The sequence below is a fragment of the Ascaphus truei genome, chromosome 1, assembly GCF_040206685.1.
Source record: "Ascaphus truei isolate aAscTru1 chromosome 1, aAscTru1.hap1, whole genome shotgun sequence".
Taxonomy (NCBI): domain Eukaryota; kingdom Metazoa; phylum Chordata; class Amphibia; order Anura; family Ascaphidae; genus Ascaphus; species Ascaphus truei.
In genome coordinates, this window is record NC_134483.1 from 93,461,200 (window position 1) to 93,482,460 (window position 21,261).

At 47.6% G+C, this 21,261-nt stretch overlaps 1 protein-coding gene across 1 annotated transcript in view; it reads left to right on the forward strand.

Annotated features, from left to right (window-relative positions):
* Positions 1-16,733, forward strand: part of ZNF366 (zinc finger protein 366) — a 64,699-nt gene extending 47,966 nt beyond the window's left edge. The window contains exons 4-5 of the mRNA XM_075591895.1: positions 10,047-10,221; positions 15,456-16,733. Of these exons, the coding sequence (XP_075448010.1) occupies positions 10,047-10,221; positions 15,456-15,943 (663 nt within the window). The 3' untranslated portion in view covers positions 15,944-16,733. The remainder of the gene's footprint in view (positions 1-10,046; positions 10,222-15,455) is intronic.
* Positions 16,734-21,261: the final 4,528 nt, after the last annotated feature.

The window sequence follows — 21,261 nt, forward strand, 5'->3', positions numbered from 1 at the left end:
GGCAGGAGAAGCCGCGCTGCTCCCTGCTCCAGCCCCCACCCTTGGAAGCAGCCGTCGGGTCTGTCGGCACCCGCGACCGAGCTGCTCAAGGGGAGGGGGGTCTCCAGGAGCCACGGGAGCTCCAGGCTACACTCTCCCCCTGGTGAAACTCCAACGACCTCGCTTGGATGGCAGACATAACCTGGTACACAGTTATACAATGAAAATGCAGGGCATATGTACAACCTATCACTGGTGACTTTAGACATCAGGTTACAATACAGTTCACATACCATACCCGAGGCCAGCTGAGCGTCAGCTGTTTGCTGAGACCATTCGTGGGGTGCCCCTAACTGATCAAGTGGGGGTACCTCACTGTTGCGTCCGTGAGCCTCCTCCAGAAAAATTTCTTGAAGAGCACACCGGAGGGCAACAGTCACTGGTTCCTCGCTACTTCCTCCCCCTGGTGGAAGGAGTAGCACCATGTCTCTGAAGCAGACCTTTACCCGGTCACCCGCGGCATGGATGCGGTAGACCAGGCGGCCAGGACCTTTTCCGCGGTCCACTACTTGGCGAATGGCACGCTCCCTTTTGGGCTTAAGGGAGGCAATTTTTACTAAATCCCTCGCCACACAGTCCTTGTCCCTACGTACTTGCGAGGCTTCCGCTGGGAAGCGAGCAATGGACAATGTCTCTTTCCTCAAAGTCTCTGTTTCACCTGGCAGGGGGTAAAGGGTAGATACCTTACCACTGTGGTGATTCACGGTAGCCAACAGGTCCTCGGGGACACTGTCAGTTCCCACCTCGGCTGTATCGGGACCTGTCCCCGGCACTTCTGGGACAGTCCACTTACTGGCTTGAAACTCGGGAGCGTTGGATCCCGGTCCTGGGACCATTTGAGTCGGAGCGCACGGGCTCACACTCGGTTCAGGAGCCGTAACTCTGACCTTTTTCACGGCCACCTCCATCGGAGCCTGTGGGGGGCAAGGGGGTTCCTTACCACTCTGCTGGCTTGCAATGGTTTTCTCTTCTTGTGGAACACTGTCAGGTATCTGCGGTGCTTCACCTGACACCACGACAGAGCTGACTGTTCTCTTCAACTGAACGGTAGGTGGTAGATACTGGTCCACTCGCATGGCGGAACAGCTTTCTTCTAGGGGGAACACCTCCCCCTGTGATTCCTCTGTCTCACTGCTGGGGTGGTTCGCCGGTAGGCGCATCGCCACCGATGGTTCGTCCTTTTCCGTAGCTGGCTGGGCCTCAGTTCTTCCCGCTTGGTTGCAACAGGGAACCAGGGCAGCCTTGTCTGTCAGCTCCTCCACCTCCGTGGTTGAGGTAGAGCAAGTAACAGCATCTTCATCTCTGTGTTCTGCCATCTGAGATTCCTGCTTGGGATCTGGGACTGTAGACTGCAGCAGCACAGGCTTTAGAAACTGTGCTCCGCAACAAGCACACTTGGGACCCCAGGTCGGTTTGCCACCTGGGAAGTCACACTGATTACAAACACATCGTATACACCCCTCGTCCTCCACCACGGCCACCCGATATTCTATTGGTAGCCTAAAATGGTTAAAGTCCATACCACCAGATAGACTCAAGTCCTTTTGTAGGCACGGGCACACCAGAAAGGATATTTTCCCTCCTTTAGACCGCCATGCTCCATATAAATGAGGGTGTATTTCTCTGCACTCTGTACTGTTTTTAATGGGAATAGCAGTTGCTGATGGTTGTTCACTTTGCTTGCTCCCCCTGGTGGAATGTAAAGGAGGGGCTCGCTCTATCACTGAGTCACTCACATTGCGGGGGCGGAGCTTAGGGTTTCCCGCCAAACCCGGCCAGTTTGCAACATTTTCCCGCGCGGGCGGGAAATCAGCACGTGACTTCTTCATGGCGAACAAAAATAGCACAATTTAGAAAAAAATATACCGGGCACCCCAGGTCATTATCTCAGCAGCGCCTCCAAATGTAACGGGTATTCCCCCACCCAATCGCAGATTCTACTGTGTGAGTGCAGGAAACATATATTGTTACTCAGGTGTGGTGCATTACCTGTTGGCTCACAGGAGGGCTGAGCTTCCGCCACGGGGAACCTGGGGTAATTATACTAGGGGTGATCACTTACAACATCTTCTCGGTACAGCGCCTCCACCTGCGATGGCTCCCACCAGAGGGGGAGTGGTTCCTCGCAGGACAATCAATAATACCATACACAGTGCTTTATATAACGAAGGACTTTACTAACGACTAATAATGATAACCTGTGTCTCTCTCACGGTGAGACACTAACAGTGACGTCTCGCAGGACGATTCCCAAACACTAGGTGATCCCACCCAGTGTCCCAAGAACCCCACCCAATGTCCCGTACTCCTACAGAGATAGTCAATGGGTGACTGCGCAGTCACTAAGAACCTCTAGGCCTGTTGGTGCACATGTGATGGTATAATACCTGCCGAGCACTCCGGTGCTCGGGTCAGCAACAAACTTCTCAAAGGGTCAGACGTGTGATGAATCCGTCTGATCCAACCGAACTCCTTGCACGTGCGGACCCCGACGTGGGTCCGAACCGCTTCACAGGAACCGCAGCGTCTGCTGTGTCCCTATCTATATAAATGGTACTAACATGACAGGAACCCTAACCTAGGGCCTGTCCCTGTAGTACAGCAACCTGTAGTGGCTTGGGGAACTCCTAGGGCCTGCAGGGGTAATGACCTGTCTCACTCCCCCAACTACCCAAGTCCCTTCGGTAAGTGATCTGGAATGGACTAGAGTACTCTTCCATGCAGTACTTGGGCGTCTACCTACTGTTGGCTAGCCTAGTGTAGATCCTCTCCAGAATTCCTGCTCTCAGTTACCAGTTTATCCCTTCAGGCATCCTACCCCTAGCGCTACCTCAAGGTGACTAGAACAGCTATAGCCCTTCTCCAGACCCACTACTCTCTGACTAGTCCCAGCGCCTACAGCAGCAAGCTGTAGCTCACTGGAGGTTGGCAGTCAACGTGCTGCGCAACAAGGTGCCTGCCTGTCAGACCTCACAGCACTGACAGCCGTGACTCTGACAATGCAGCACTACACTAAGGGCAGCGTCCCTATCTTGGGCCTCCCTCAGCACTTACCCACTAACCTAGTGGGGAGTTGGGGCCTACCTGGGGTGTGGGTACCTATGGGGTGCAGGAGCTGCTCTCGCTCCCCGCACCTTGCTTCCCTCACAGCTCCCTGACTCCAACTCTCTGTAACCTTCCTTTCCCAGCTCCCACTAATGTAAGTGGCAGGGTCCCTAACCCGAGGGATGCCCCTGGCAACACTCACCTTACTGGGGAGCTGAGCTATCTCGAGCCCTGGGGGTGCTGGCCTAGTACAGGGAGTCCCTGACTCCTGTACTCTACCTCCTTCCCTGGGCTGCTCCGGTCTCTGACTGATCTAACGTGCTGCAAGCCCGCCAAATGTATCTCTTTTCCCAGGGGTCTCCTAAGCCCTATTGGCTCCCTGGGGTCACATGGGGCTCGCAAAGGCTCTTGGGATATGTAGTCCCAGCTCAGAGCCTTCCCTGGTAGGCTAGGGGTTCGCGGGCTTTTCCCTACCTTCACTGCGCTTGCGCAAGCTTTCCCGGGCTGCCTCGACCTTAGAGACGCGATCGCGGCCTTAGCAACCGCCCGATCGCGTCCCTGGCAACCGGCCGCAGGCAGGAGAAGCCGCGCTGCTCCCTGCTCCAGCCCCCACCCTTGGAAGCAGCCGTCGGGTCTGTCGGCACCCGCGACCGAGCTGCTCAAGGGGAGGGGGGTCTCCAGGAGCCACGGGAGCTCCAGGCTACATATATATATATATATATATATATATATATATATATATATACACATGAAGGTCAGTCAGCACACTGTAGTAGAAAAGGTTGTAATAGCAGATGCTAGTCCCATAGAGAATAAGTATGATACGAACCAATCCAAAGACCAGTAAAGAGACAGCAGACCGCACGGGGTTAATCCAAAAATCTATATTCACAACATGAAATACACGTAAGCCAACGTTTCGGTCCCACAGAGAGACCTTCCTCAGGGCCGTGCACGGCCCTGAGGAAGGTCTCTCTGTGGGACCGAAACGTTGGCTTACGTGTATTTCATGTTGTGAATATAGATTTTTGGATTAACCCCGTGCGGTCTGCTGTCTCTTTACTGGTCTTTGGATTGGTTCGTATCATATATATATATATATATATATATGTGATGTAATGTTCTGGCTCCTCCATCCTCCCTCAACTCCCTTCCCCCCCTCTTCACAGCTGTTCAGAGCTGCGCCCACCTCCCCCCACTGTTCACAGCTCCGATTCCCCCCCCCATTCAATGCTTTGTTTCCCCCCTCCCCCCCCCCCCGTTCACAGCTCCGTTCCCTCCCCCCTGTTCACAGCTCCGTGCCCCCCCCGTGTGTTTGGCAGCTGAGCTGACTGAGGGGGGAAGTGTGTGTCAGTCAGTCAGTGAGTGTGTGTCAGTCAGTGAATGTGTGTGTCAGTCAGTGGGCTTCCCCCCCCTTCTCTCCTGACTCCCTCCCCACCCCCCTTTTCCTGACTCCCTCTCCCCCCCTCTCCTGACTTTCTCTCCCCCCCCTCTCTCCTGACTCCCTCATCCCCACCTCTCCTGACTCCCTCTCTCCTGACTCCCCCCCTCTCTCTTGACTCCCCCCCCCCCCTGCGCCAGCGCCTGTCCACTGGGTGCCGCCATCTTACCGGGTGCAGCTGCAGGAGGATGCCTGCCCACTGCCTGTCCGCTGGGTGCTGCCATCTTACCAGGGGCAGCAGGAGGAGGAGGGTCCTTCCGGGGGCTGTCCAGCCAATGCCTGTCCCACGGCGCTTAAGATGTGGTGTGGTGGGGGAGAGGCGGCTGGAGGCGGCGGCTCCCCCCCCCCCCCACGCAGAGCTGTGTCGGTGGTGACACTACCCACATGCTGCTGCTGGCCGGGGCTCGGGTGAGCCTGGTGGATTCCCTGGGGGGTGGTGAGCTGAGGGGGTGATGGGGGGGGGGGGGGGGGAGCCGGTGGGGAGGTGAGCTGGGTGAAGAGGAGTGTGTGTGTCAGTTGGGTGAGGCCGAGGGGGAAGGTGAGCTGCGGGTGAGGAGAAGAGAGTGGCAGTTGGGTGACATCATAGAGCCACCAATCTGATTGGCCAGAGGCTGAGGACCAATCAGAGTCACCACATCTAGCACCAACCATACAAATTTCAATTTTATATATTAAGAGATATATATATATATATATACACACACACACCTGAGGTTTAGGTAGGTCAGAGCCTGTAGGTTGGATATAGCAGGCGGGACAACACACACACACACACACTTAATAAAGGAATTCCAAGTGAGTATAAATATAGAAGAGCAAATAGCAACATTTGTAGAAATTTACCATTTATAATTAAAAAAGGCAGAAGTGGAAAACATGCAGGTATGTACACATATAACACATGAATTGTATATAGATTAATATAAAATAGTAACTGTAATGATTATATTAACAAAAAGGAGGGTGTGTGTTCTGAGCACGTGCATTCTAACGCAAACTTTGGATTCTGTCACTGAAATTGTGTTTTGTTTGTTATGATTGGTCTTGAATGAAAGACTTTTGAGTGTAATGGCATTCAGATACTTTACAATCAAAAATATATGTATCTTACTTTAGTTGTCATAAGTCAATTATATCATGTCTTCAAAATAATTAGTGTAACGGCTGGACCCCCCTTGTCTGACCCACCCAATCTCACATTGGCCCGTGTGGTCTAACCGGTCCCCATTACAAGGTCGTGTGTGGTGGTGCACCTGCAAGTAACAGGACTCCTGAGTCTCCCGCTTGGTGTTATAGAGGATATCATCAGGACAGGTATCTGAGGTAGTGGTTACGAGTCCAACTTACTTCATGTGCAGCGCCTCCACCTCATCAGGATCTATGCTTCCGCAGGGAGATTGTCCTGGTGAGGAACTCCTTCTCGGTGGTGACTGCCACTGCAGAGTAATCTCACACTCACACAGCGGGGGTATCTTTGAACATGGCATCTTTATTGTAGACTGGGATGTAGCAGACTGCCCCATGCAGCTGCCGGCTCTAGCCGCACTCTCTCCGTGCTGTCCCTTTGCCAGGTACGCCCTCCCGTATTGAAGTGGGATTCCCTTTCTCCTAGGGAGATCACCACTGCGCCAGGTCCCTGGACACAGCGTGGCTTAGACAGACTTGATTGGTCACTCTGCTACCGCTAGTTACAGCACTAGGGTCACAAAAGTATTCCTCCAACCGCTTCACACAACTGCTGGCTAACACTTGCCACTACTTTGCCGCCAACACTAACTGACAGTGTTGTGCCCTTTATACCTCAGGGGGCAGGCGCATCTCTGATGTCACTATCCAGGGACTCAGAGCATACAGCCACTCCCTTCCTTACACAGGGCACCACACCAGGGTGTGAGGGAAAACCTCCATAACTACTGTTGGCAGGCCTGTACTTACCAGGACTTACTGCCAACAGGGAAGATGTACGCAGTCATTATTATGCATGGCTACATTAGTATGGAAATTTCAACACAAAAATAAATGAAATAAATTATACTCTCAAATCTCAAATACTTGAATTAAAAACATCAGCATCGCAAATACAATTTTTGTGACAAAAAACAAAGAAGTTTCACATACAATGCACATGCTCAGCACACACAACTTTATTTTTAGCTAAGGAACACTATGATAATATTATAAAATTCTGCGTAACCCCAACCCTCTTAATAGTACCTATGAGATGAGATGCATTGTAAGGAATCCCAACCCTCTCTAATAGCGCATCTGCTATCAGATGTATTGTAAGGGACCCCAACATCTCTAGTAGCGCGTCTGAGATCAGATGCATTATAACTTGTTCTCTGTTTGGTACAGTTTTCAAATGACCTGATAATTGCAGGGAACCCTTTAGCCATGCCCGGGCGAACACAAGTCTTCCTAGGAACCCCGGTTGAAAAACATTGCTCTAGGTCAGGGGTGCGCAAAAAAATTCGTCTGCGCCGCCTTGCCTTCTCCTACCGCAGGTCGCCACTCCCTAACTGCTGCCTCTCTCCCTCACTGTCCTGTCAGTGGCTGTGGGGGGCCCGACTGACGCTGGTCGGGCGTCTTGTTGCTGCCGGCATCTCCCCAGCTGCTGGCCTGCCTCCTGCACTGTACCACACTGGGTCTCTTATGCCGGTGCACGTGCCGCAACTTCTGGCACACGCCCCCTGCGTGGGTCAGTGCAGGAGGAAGGCCAGCAGCTGAAGAGATGCCATGGGGCAACAAGAGGCCTGACCAGCACCGGCCAAGTCCCCCCGCAGCTACCGGCAGGACAGTGAGGGAGAGAAGCAGGCTGAAAGTGAGTGTGTGTATATGTGTTTTTATATATATATATATATATATATATATATATATATATATATATAATCAAAAAATAAATAGATGATACCGTTCTGTGGCTAACGAAATACATACCACAGAACGGTATCATCTATTTATTTTTTGATTATTGAAGCTCGGCTAACACGGTACTGATACCTCTACATACATACATATATATACATATATATATATACATACATATATATATAGCCCTGTTTCCCCCCTTCTCTGGGAGATTCTACAGTCTACGCTATTAGTGTGGTGCACTAACTGTATGGAGCAGGAGATCTTGAGCTGTCTGCATTGTTGTTGAGACGAGGACAGGCTTTTGGGTTCTATTTCTGTAGTTCTTCTCGGGTACTCAGCACCTCCAGCTGTAGTGGGCTCCAGGGTGCTCTGGATATCAGCCCCCACCACGGCATCCTTCTCCCCGCCCTGTCCAATGACTGACACTCAGGGGAAAATAGTAGAACCAGGATCCTTTATTAGCAGCATATTATACAGCCACTGCAACTCTCCCTACAGTGCTGTACAGACTTTGAAGTCACAGACTTCTAGAGGGTGCCTACCCCGATAGTAGGGGCAATGAGTCTTGATGTTCCCCAGGCCTGTGCCTGGGGTGGGCCAGCTCATCCTCGCAATGGGAGAGACTGACAGTCCATGCTCTCTCCTTTCTCTCCAGAGCAAGACTGACTAAATTTGGGATACTCCCCTGATTAGGGTTCAGAGAGGGCGGGCTCAGGGTCTAGACCTATACTGATGGGCTTACCCAGACCATGAGTCACCACCTCACCTCTGTCCATCACAGAGGAGCCTGCAGGGGAGACAAAAGCCCACTGATTAACCTGTTAATGCCCTGAACTTATTAGGGACTTACATAGCAGGGGGAAAGACAGGCAGAATAGACTTACCATGTTACACACACACACACACACACATACATATATATATATATATGCATATATATACACATATATATGTATGTATTCAGGTGTATGTGTATGTATTTGGGGGGGAGTTAGTGTGCGTGTATTTGGGGGGTAGTGTGTGCGTGCGTATGTGGGGGGGGTAGTGTGTGTATATATGTATGTATTGTGTATGTGTAAATGATTTTGCACAGAAAAACAATGAGAAAAAAAAACACAATAAAGGGACTTATTATTGTGAGATGCATTTTATTCATGCATTTGTTGCGGCTCTCTGAATATTTTGGACAAAGACATTTTTTAGAAAACGTCTCTTTTTCCTTGAAAGGTTGCAGACCCCTGTAAAAAAACACGTAACAACCAACGTTGCCACCACTCCGGGTTTGAAACGGAGACTACGTGTTTTGACCACGTATCTCCGGGTGGTGGCGTTCGGTGCTGGTGTTCGGCGGCGGTGTCTCTCGGCGGCCTCAGTGTCCTCCCGGTATCTTCCGCTGCTAGTAATTCCTTTCAATATGGCCACGCGGCATCAAATGGCGCTGTGTTGCCATGGTACTGGGCACGCTACGTGACGTCACAGCATCCCATGATGCCTTTGCATGACAACAGGATGCGAAGTGACATGAGGCGCTTCCCATTGTCATGGCAACTTCACGCCATGTGGCACCGTGATGGCACTTAGCATTCCGTTGCCATGGCAACGCGGCTCCATGTGACCGCGTGCCCATATTGACAGGTTTCAGCAGGAGATGCCGGGAGGATGTTGGAACGATGAGAGAGGACGCCAGGGAGATGCTGCCGCTGAAGGTAAGCGCGATATTTTAAAATGTTGTCTCCAAGTTGGGCTTCAGTAGAAGGTGGCAACCCTGCTAACAACAGTGTATGAAAACGAATATTTGTTGTCGCTCACAAGTGTCAAATCAGGCGCAATAACTATGACTGTTTTACTTTGATATGATTTGTGTGGTAATTCTTTCCATTTGCTATACTGTTAAAATCAAGGATAAACCATACATAATTAGGGCTCTATTTAAAGTTATTCCATTAACCAATATTATAGATCAAAAGCACTTTGCCACTATGAAAAAAGTGTATGCTATACTGTAATTGGTTAGAAAATGTGTGGCTGTCTCACTTCTGATTCTTATGGGGAATCAGGGATGGCTCTCCTGAAAATCTTCCCAAATATAAACTTCTTTGATATTTATTTATTTATCAGCGTATCTCAAATGACGTACCAAAAGATCAGCATTGTCCTACAGGATGCTGGAGAGAAGCCATCAACTGATGTACTGTATGAAGGCATGAAACATGTTCTGATCTTTTGTCACTTAACTTTACGTACAATATGTTTAATACATGAATGTGAAGGATTTTTATAGCCGGATGATGCGCTCCTCTTGTGTTTTTCAGTTTGGTCCTATCTGTTATTCCTTAAGTAAGCATACAGTAAGAAAGTCTTAACTGCAGCTACTGATAGACCAATAACTTTTTTTTGCAGAGGTAAACTTGGTTCCTTTTCTAAATAACACATACTGTTATTACCCTTTAGCACCTACACTTGCAATTAGTGGATCAGCATGGAGATGAATTCCAAATATGTTTTTAGACAGTATTCGGCTGATGTATGTACACACTCTGCATCCTGAATCCTAACCCAAGAATACATATCTTTCTGTTTTCCATACAATTAATAAAATCCTCCCTTTGGTCAGGTATTTGCTAAATGCATCATTGTCGTATTTTGACAGCTGTGTGGGAAGGAATTTAACCGAATGCACAATTTAATGGGTCACATGCACCTCCACGCAGACAGCAAGCCCTTCAAGTGTCTCTACTGCCCCAGCAAGTTCACCTTGAAAGGAAATCTGACAAGACACAGGAAGGTCAAACATGGTGTCATGGAGAGAGGATATCACTCCCGAGGTAAGGGCTCACCGCCATAATGACTGTGTGCATACTTCTGCCTAGAGGAGTAATTGTTTAAATCCGTGATTCTTAGCCAGTGTGTAACAAACCTTGGCCAAGTGTATCATGAAAATATATAGACAAAGAATAAATACTAAATATATAGACAAAGAATAAATACCCAGATAACCTCAGGGTATAGAAAAAAGAGAGAGAATAGTGCAATATGTCACAGCTAGGGTGACCAGATTTTGAAAATGAAAAACCGGGACATTTTTTTTATTTTTTTTTTACATAACAGTTTATTTATTGTAGTACCCTTATACTTTACTACCATTAGTCCTTGTTACGTGTGTGTGTGTGTGTGTGTGTGTGTGTGTGTGTGTGTGTGTGTGTGTGTGTGTGTGTGTGTGTGTGTGTGTGTGTGTGTGTGTGTGTGTGTGTGTGTGTGTGTGTGTGTTGACCTCACTAATCGAACAAAAAAAAAAACAGATGTGAATGATTCTGAACCCATTAACCAGTGTCTGGACGCCCCCTCTTCACAATTTCTAAAGCAGAAATGCCGCCTTGGCTTTTACCTGATCCGCTGTCCCTCAAGGTACTATACTGGAGGGGAGGCGTTCCCTACCTGTCTTCCGATGTCTCCCGTGTGAAACTTGAGTTAGATCTAGAAGAAAGCAGGGTAGGATACTTTGGTGTAGGTATACGGCAGTTAAGATAAGACAGGGAGGGTGAGAGAGAGACAGAGGGAGGGTGAGAGAGAGACAGACAGAGGGAGGGTGAGAGAGAGACAGAGACAGAGGGAGGGTGAGAGAGAGACAGAGACAGAGGGAGGGTGAGAGAGAGACAGAGACAGAGGGAGGGTGAGAGAGAGACAGAGACAGAGGGAGGGTGAGAGAGAGACAGAGGGAGGGTGAAAGAGAGACAGAGGAAGGGTGAGAGAGAGAGAGGGAGGGTGAGAGAGAGACAGAGGGAGGGTGAGAGAGAGAGGGGGAGACGGGGAGGGAGAGAGAGAGGGGGAGACGGAGAGGGAGGGCAAGAGAGAGGGGGAGACGGGAAGGGAGAGAGAGAGAGAGGGGGAGACGGGGAGGAAGAGAGAGAGAGGGGGGGAGACGGGGAGGAAGAGAGAGAGAGAGAGAGAGGGGGAGATGGGGAGGGAGAGAGAGAGAGGGGGAGACGGGGAGGGAGACAGAGAGAGAGAGAGGGGGAGACGGGGAGGGAGACAGAGAGAGAGAGGGGGAGACGGGGAGGGAGACAGAGAGAGAGAGGGGGAGACGGGGAGGGAGAGAGAGAGAGAGGGGGAGACGGGGAGGGAGAGAGAGAGAGGGGGAGGGGGAGACGGGGAGAGAGAGAGAGAGAGAGAGAAAGAGGGGGAGACGGGGAGGGAGAGAGAGAGAGAGGGGGGGAAAGCGGAGGGGGAAAGGGGGGAGGGGGGAGACAGAGAGGGGGAGACGGGGAGGGGGAGAGAGGGGGAGACGGGGAGGGGGAGAGAGGGGGAGACGGGGGGAGAGAGGGAGACAGGGAGAGACAGGGGGAGAGTGACAGACAGGGAGAGAGGGACAGGGAGACAGGGACGGGAAGTGAGGGAGACACACACACAGATACACATACACATGCTGGTACACACACACTGGTACACACACACACACTGGTGTACATACACACTGGTGTACACACACACACACACACTGGTACACACACACACACACACACTGGTACACACACACACAGACTGATACACACACACAGACTGATACACACACACACTGTGGAGTACAGACAGAGGCAACCACAAGCAGGCGGCTCCCCACCTCCCCCTGCACCCATCTCCCGCACAAAAGGGTGGCGGAGGGGGATGGTGGATGGGAGCGCCGGGAGGCAAAGGTACAAACTGCCGCCCCCCCTCCCCCGGCGGGCAGCCACGGGTTCCCGGGGCAGAATGAGGGGACACCGCGCAGCCACCAATGCCCACCCCCGCGCCCATCTCCTGCATCAAGGGGACCGGAGAAGGGAGCGCCAGGACAGGAGGCAAAGGAACAAAAACCCACCTCATATCACCCCGGGCGGGCAGAGGGGGGGAGACACCGTGCAGAGGAGACAGGAGTGGGCAGAGACACACACCACGTGTGCTCTGCAGCAGGAAGCAGAAGCCCCCAGGCACCCTGGCCCTGCCCCCCGCCCCATTGCACCCTGGCCCTGCCCACCCCCAGGCCCCGCCCCACCAACCAGGCCCCCAGGCCCGCCCAGGCACCCAGGCCCTGCCCCCCCCAGGCGCCCTTCCTTTCCATTCCCACATGCCGGGCCTTGGTGAACAATGATGCCGTGGTCGGGGCTTAATGCCGGGACGCAGGGAATTGGCCAAGGTAGCAAATGCCGGGGGGCGGGACTTTGTACAATGCCGGGCTGCATCCTCCAATCAGCAAGGCCCAGCATGATTCTACAGAAGCCCAACCCCTGGCATTAAAAAAAAATACTCACCAGCCGGGCTGCTGCAGTCTCCTCCGCGCGTCGCTCACTCACGCACCGCCGCGGAAATTTTAAAAAAAACGGGAACCTGGGGGAAAAAACGGGACATTTCCGGGACACACAGGAAACCAGGACAGAAACCGAAAAACCGGGACTGTCCCGGCAAAAAGGGGACGTCTGGTCACCCTAGTCACAGCGTAGAATTGTGCTCAAAAGCAATTTCCAGTTCACTCACAAGTTTACATGTAAGACAAGCCTTTTCAAGGGTGCAGATAATCCCTTGTCTGCAGTAGAAGGTATGCCCACATTTTTTCTCTCTTTTTATTTGTATACCCTGAGATGATCAAAGCCCTAATTCATCTAGGATATTCTACTAGAACATTTGGAAAGTTTGCCTATTCGGAGCTGCATTCAATCTATGTGTTGTATATGTTAATATTGATTATCTTAAGACACAAAAGACTTTTAATGCTGTGAAGATATTTGCACTAAATCTTTCCTTTAAAAGAATAAATACAGAAAGTTAAAAGAAAAATATAACTTTCAATTAGAAAAATGATTACGTTTCCTTATCCCTATCATGGAAACTGCTATATCTGTATCCTTCAATGTCATACTATTGACGCCAATAGCATGGGCCACATCATGTTATTCTAATTCTATGAAGTAAGACATTCAAATTAATATTTTAACCTCTTCAGAGCGAAATGAAATTACAATGCATTGTAAATGATTATACCATGAGTTTGTCAACCGCTGAAAGGGCGTGCTGTATGAATTGTGCTATGGCTTCACTGTTGTGAGTGGGAAAGCTTAGTGAGGTTAGCTTAGGTTGGTGAGGACAGGAAGGGAGCTATTGATCCTTCGCAGCAATGAACCCTTTCAAAAAGTATCACTAAAAACCCTCCAATGTTTTAGGGGCATAAGAAGCACGTGAGTGGTTAATGTGTGATACTAGCGGACATGGTATATACAGTTGCATGAATATCTTCAAAATTGATTCACAACATTTTGACGGTTTTCTGGGGGGGGTTTTGTGCAAACTTTAGCATTGGCAGAATTTCCCTAATTTTGCAATATTTCCCCTAAATTTGCCAGAATTTTTACAAACAATGGCAGTATATAGATGCCCATGTGACGTTGCACAATGAGTTCAATGCTTTTGCAATATTTTTTTTGCCAAGTTTGCAGTTTTGGGGTGATTTTGTGGGAAAACCACCCACACATTTCACCTAATTTGCACATCTCTAATGGTTTGGGTGCTTTTTTATTTTATTTAGATATATACAGTTCTTATAGATTTACATATTTACAATTCCAGGTTCCTTTTAAAGAAAGGGGATTTATTTTCTGTTTTTACTGCATGAATATTGTAAAAACATGCTTTTTAATGACCCAACTAGCAACGTCCCAATGTTTAATACATTTAGAAAATGTTTTAATTGACCATGTTTCCGTTATCCTTTTATGCCACTTTGACCAATGGCATCTGTACCTGAAATCCTCATTTCTGTTGTGACCGTTTTCATTTGCTTTCAACCATAATAGGATTTAAATTAAATTGAAATACTGAAAAATCGGGAAAATTAGGTTTTCAAAAGTAGCATATTTGCCATTTATTTGCTTTCATCTAGAATAAATTGGGTTTATTAAAGTTGATGACTAGTTTTTATACAGTTCTAGGGCTTGATCCATAGACAAACAGCGGAGGCTGTCTGAAGCACACAAATCATGTATATCCTATGCAAATATGTGATTCACATAATGTGGGATCAGGAATCAACCCAATGGGTCCACAAATGAAAACAACATGACATTTAAAAATAATAAAGTGCAGTATTAACCCAATCAGTAAATCTCAACTCCACATAGTGCGAAGTGATAATAAAATATGATACACCAGTAGGTGTCGGAAAATACAAATCTTCCCTATGAGAATCCGAGGGTCTGCTGCTGTATCAATAGGAGATGTCAGGGCATCACCATCTAGTAAGTAAGAAACATAAAAGAAAGCGCAGTACCTCTCATAGTATAGTAAAATATAAAACTGTATTGGCAATGGAAAGAGGGTAAGATATGCACGTACAAAACGGCAGATATGTGAGAGCACTTGTGGTAGAATAGCCCGAGTGCTGGATGGCCACTGCTCCTCCAGTCGGACGGCTCCCAGGTTACGGTGCTGAACGGTAGAGGACGCTGTGCCCCGCGTGTGTGTACCACCGACCGGACTGACGAACTCAGGGCTGTGAGACAGACGCCTAAACCACCTGGGAGGATGCCCAGATGAGAAGGATCCTTTGGACCATCCAGTACTCAGGTTATTATATCACAAATGCTGCAACATATCTGTTGTTTTGTACATGCATATCTTACCATCTTTTCATGGCCGATACATTTTTATATTTTACAATACTATGAGAGGTCCTGCACTTTGTTTTATGTTTCTTGATCCATAGACGATGCATCTGCATAAAACGCCTATATACTGTAGCTTTTACCTTTTGAACGTTTCATTTCTAAAAGATGGTGAATATAAAAAACAAACATTAACAACGCATTATGTTAATAAATATAACACCCCGTTTGTGTAATTTTCACAGGTTTGCAATAGTTATGGAAGTGTCTGATACATGTGAATTGTACATTTAAAAAATCATAACTAAGGAATTTCACATACAGTATTTCATCATTTTACGTTTGAAAATAGATAGAATATTATTCCAAATAATGTTAGGTTTAGAAAGTCTCCATGATTCACAGGCATTGTTTTTCTACCCTGTATCTAGGCTTGGGTAGAGGGAGGAGAGGCCTTCCCCACTCTATTGTACTGCGCAGTATGGAGCAGAAAGAACCTTTTGACCTCTCTAAGAAGAGGAGAGTTCAAGAGGCCTCCCGCCATTCAGATGGGGAGAGTGTGAAGGGCAGCTCCTCTCAGGAGGAGGAAGATGAAGGATGCAGCAGCCCTGGAGTATACCAGCATGACATTCGGTACCTGCCAGAAAGTCGGGCTAATGAGCATCCAAGTCCCTTGAGGAAGGCATACAGTGAGGAGAAGAAGGATCTATTATATAAAGAAGGTGCTGAAGGCAGGACCAAGAGAAGCCACAAAGAGGAAGAAGACGACAAAGGAGAAGTGCTGAGCTTGTGCGCTGCAAATTTTGGACTCTCTGTTCCTGATTACTTATATTTCAAGCACAGAAATACAAGCTTAAATGAGCTGCTGGGCAATAAATTACAATGGGCCACTGAAAAACAGGCAACGCCAGCCAATTAAAGGAAGTGGCACCATATCTCATTAAATACAGTACACACAAAAAAAATCCTGCACCCCAAATTATGACGATAATTGAATATAAAATCAGTGTTTTACCTGTTTCAGTGGATCTGGTGTTCAGCTTTTTATTTTTGCATTATTGGCCAGTGTCACTTTGCTTTCCATGGCAGCTTTGCACCTATCTCTATTGATTGGGTTGCGCCAATAAAACCTTTGTAAATAATTATGAAACGCAGAAAGGCAGACACTGTAACTTCAGGTTGTATGAACCCCATGTAAATGTCAAAGGGCAATATGCTGCCGGCTCTCTGGCAATGAGTTCACTGATTATATAATCACTTTCCTTTCGCGTGGGCAATGCCTGTGTATCGTCCGTGGGTTAACAACCTGGAGAAACGGGGCTGATGTTGTCACACAGATACATTTCAGCACCATATTGTACAAGCAGATATTTATAGAAAATGTACTGTTTATCTAGCACTTATCATGTAATAGAAAAGTAATATATATTGATATATTAATGCATCACTGCAAAAAAAAAAAAAGGTTACTAGGCTCCCAACAATTGCAGAGCCACATCCTGAGAGCCAGATCCACAAAAGGGTGCCGAGCTTCGTCTCCCATTATATCTCATTGATATGAATCGGAGTAAAAGCGTCCCAAATCTTAGCACCCTTTTGTGGATCTGAGTGACTTATTCTGATATAATACAGAGCTGCATTTTGTGATTGCAGTTCCTTGAAATTCATTAAAACAAAAAAACAATCTATTCTAAAAGTGGTATTCTGAACCTGAAGTAATTGCAATCTGTAATTATATCTGTTTTTTAATATACAGCAGTAAGTAACAACATAGAAACCCTTTTTTTCTATACTATTTTATGTATATAGCTATAGGACATTAGAGGAAGTCAGCATCTATAATTAATTCTCGACTATTTGGCTATTTGGGGCTGTACTGTTATATACAATATACTGTGGACTATTCAATTCATTGTTTGCAACATTACTACTGTATGTGGAAAAGTGGTTTAACATTATTTTCAAATTTTTGCATTAAGCTTGTGAGCTGTATAGGGACATATTTGAGTAATTCCATTTGCTTTTTCAATGTAAACAGCGTCATCACAAAGAAAATGTGTTATCTGTCATTTTAGAGGCACACATCTTGAGCCTGTGTTTGTGGTATAATGAATAGATTCCATTTCTATGTTGTTCAATCTTAGCTAACCGAATAATTGCAGTACTCTGTGTTGTTTTGAAGCAGCAGTTATCCCGAATGATGTGTGTGTGTGTTTGTGTGTGTGTGTGTGTGTATCAAGTGACCTGCCTTTATCTATCCTCAATTGTGGTTAAACAGGTTACTTTATTACAGCAACAGTTGCAATCTCATCCCAAGTTGCGCTTTTTTATGCCTATTTCCCTGCAATTTGGTACTGTTGCGCGCCTATAGCTTGGAAACCCAACCCCCTGATTGGCCGAGGCATCCTCCCTCCCCCCCTCGCACTCGTGCTCCGCCAGTCACACCACCGCCTATTCCTCCTCACCGTCGCCTCTCCCACCGCACCGCCGCCTGTCTCACCGCGCCGCCGCCTGTCCCTCCTCACCGTCGCCTGTCCCACCGCACCGCCGCCTGTCCCTCCTCACCATCGCCTGTCCCACCGCACCGCCGCCTGTCCATCATCACTGCCGCCTGTCCCTCCTCATCACCGCCTGTACCCCTGTAAGACGGAACGGGGGGGAGGAAAGTGGCGGTTCTTCAAACTTTAAATTTTCTCCTTTACTAGTCTTCTTGGGCACTGCCACATAGCAGAAAGGAGGGGTGCGCTAGAGCAGCGGGTGCTGGCACATGCAGTGCCTCTCTTGGCAACCCAGTCACCCACCCACCTAAGTGAAAAGTCACCCACCCACCCAGTCACCCACACAGTCACCCAACAAGTCACCCAGTCAGTCACCCATCCACCCAGTCACTCACCCACCTCGTCAGTCACCCACCTCGTCAGTCACCCAGTCAGTCACCCACCCAGTCAGTCACCCAGTCAGTCACCCAGTCAGTCACCCACCCAGTCAGTCAGTCACCCAGTCAGTCACCAAGTCAGTCACCCAGTCAGTCAGTCACCCACCCAGTCAGTCAGTAACACACTCACCCACCCAGTCAGTCACCCACTCACCCAGTCAGTCAGTCACCCACCTGCCCAGACTAGTCACACGCTCAATTTTTATTAGGAATTTATTCCATTTTTAAAAAGATGGGGCGGGGCTAGGTGGCGAGTAGATTTTTTGGTTCAGCGAGTAGATTTTTATCTGATTTGTCAAGCACTGAATATAGGGATCTCATCACTGTCCACTAAAATGTCTTCCTGCTTCCATCTGTCACTTGTAGCATTTGAATACCAATTTTTTCGTTTGTCCTTTTTCTTAATATTCTTACCTTTTAATCCTGTCAGAGAGCTTCCTCCTCTTGGGCTGAATAATGAGTGTCTATCAATGGAAAGAAACTCTTCAAAGGTCACTTGTATATCTGCCCGCTTATAACCTCTGTGGAGAAAATGGTTGCACAATTCCCCAGACTGTCGGATGAAATCGTCTTGAGTCGAACAATTCCTTCTAAGCCTGAGGAATTGGCCTTTGGGAATACCCTTAATTAAAGCCTTGGGGTGGCAGCTGTCCGCTCTCAAGAACATATTTCTCGAGTTCGGTTTTCTGAAAACATCAGTTTGGAAATTTTTATTCCTGTACACATAAAGAAGAAGATCCAGATAGCGTAAATGATGGTGATTGAAATTAAAAGTGAATTTTAAATTAAAAGAATTTTGATTAATGTAATCAAAAAACAAGTGAAATGTTGATAAATCACCTTCCCAAATCAAAATTAAATCATCAATAAATATTTTATAGAAGGTGATCTGCTTTCTAAATGGGTTTGTGCTCCCAAAGATAAATTGTGCTTTCCAGCACCCCATAAACAAGTTTGCATATAATGGGGCAAAACATGTACCCATTGCTGTGCCTTGTTGTTGTAAGTAAAATTTGTGATCAAACAAAAAATAGTGCGTGAGTAAAAATAATATAGCATCTATTATGAAAGTGGTGTTCAATTCATTATTATCTGGACCCTCCAAAAAATAGTGAATCGCTGCCAGCCCAAGGTCATGCTTCATGATTGAATAGAGAGGGGTGACATCAAGGATTACCTACATGGACTGTAACCCCCACTTGGCCTCTCTCAAATGGGTAATGATATCCCCTGAATCTAAAATAAAAGATGGGAGGTCTCTGACAAAGGGCTGGGAATAGCAATCAATATATTGTGTCAGCCCATCTCCCAAAGATCCAATAGGCGAGACTATTGGCCGACCAAGTGTGTCAACCAATGTCTTATGGATCTTTGGGAGATGGTAGAAAGCTGGAATAATTGGACAGGGATTAATAAGGAATTTAATTTAGTCCTTATTCAAGACATTTGTAACTTTTCCCAATTCAATCAGTTCTAGATAGGTTTTTAGAAAAGCATCAGTGGGGTCGCCAGGTAGCTCAGAGTAGATGGTAGCATCCCCAAGTAGGTGATAAGCTTCCCTGAGAAAGCTAGCCCTACTCTGAACTACCACCACACCCCTTTTATCTGCATTCTTAATAACTATATTGGTTATCCTGCAGTATCTTAATCGCCATTCTCTCTTTTTGGTTTAAGTTGTCCTGCACTACATACGAAAAGGAAAAACACTCGGCTAACGAGTGTAAGTCTCTGATCACCAGATTTTCAAAGGTGGTCAGAAAATGACCCTTAGCATATAGGGTATAAAAAATAGATTTACCCTTTAAATTTGATTTCCAATTACTAAAGCTTGGAATTTGAAGGGTTTAGGGATAATCTCCCTGTTCCTTCAAGAGCTCATTTATATCTTGTATAGTGCATAACTCCCTAAAGGTAGGGCCTCGATCTTAAACCTAATTAGAACCAAAACACCCAGCATTGTTAAAGTTATCAGCAGACGAGAGACTCTTGGTTTTAACTGCCCTAATCCACAGATTATTATGTTCCGAGTTGCAAGCAATTGCAATCTTGGCTGCTGGTATAATGTGCTTAATCAAGTTATCTAATTCCGTATACATATTTTCGGATGGGGGAGGGGGTCAGATCGATCAGGCGATCTAGATTCTCTGCGCCGGTCGGGGTTCTGTTCGGGCAGCGCCTGCGGATGGGTCGGCCCCTGAGGAAGCCTAGAGGTGAAACGCATAGGATTGGACTCCTGAGGTTTCCATAGCTGTTTTTGGCAGCTACTACACTTGCGCACGAAACTGTGATTCCTAGCGCAGTCATATGCTCACGGTAGGTTCCATACATAATCCGAACCCTAGAGCCAGTGGGGAAAGCTCAGATGGCTTGGTCAATCCATCCGCGGGTGTTGCCTTGCATTCAAATGCATCAAAACTCAAGACACATGTTTGCTCTCCATCAAAAAGAAACCATCTGTGAGAAAAACTGAAACAGAGCACTTAAGATTGAAAAACACACTACAAGCTAATGATTCTGAAACATCCATATTTTATATATATGTAGCCCTGGTAAGAAATTGGGGTATATGTCTTTCCTCCTACTGGTGTAAGTCCTGCTAAGGGCAGGCTGCCAGTAGTTATCATGGGTTTCCCCCACCTCAAGCCCTGCCTTGAGTGGTGAAGGTAGGCCACCTGACTCTGTGTCTAAGGCAAGAGACACAGGGGAGGGGTCTGCTGACATCATGAGGGGCAGGGCTGTCTAAAGTTAGTCTTGCCTGTTCCTGTCAGTGACAAGCAGTTCTGTCCTGGGTTTAGACCTGAGCAGTAATATAGTGTGTGAGCTAGCTAGGTGCCTGAGGAGTAGGGCCTAGTTAGCAATAGGTGGACCAGTGCCCCTCACCCTGCTTAGGGGGTGAGGGAAGAGCTAGCCCCACTCTGAGTGCCTGTGACTTGGGGTGGTGGCAGGGGAACAGAGTCCCAGACAGCCAATCCTGAAGGGGTACAGTCTGGAGAGAGAAGATCTGCTGTACCTGACTGTTGCTGCTGTGTGATGCTGTGGACAATAAAGAGCTGCTGCTACTACTTTTATAAAAGACTTGAGTGAGACTGAAATCTCTCGCCCCATCGAGGGGTTCTCTGGAAGGATTTCACCCTACCCTGATAGGGCTTGCCAGAGATGGAGGCGCTGTATCACCACTAAGAAATGGAGGCAAGAACCCCAGAAACCTGTCCCTGTTGTCCCCCATACCATCGCGGGAGACTCAGGCTCTCCTGTTGCCAGCAGGTATGCACCACCCAGACATATGTAATCCACCCTCAGTA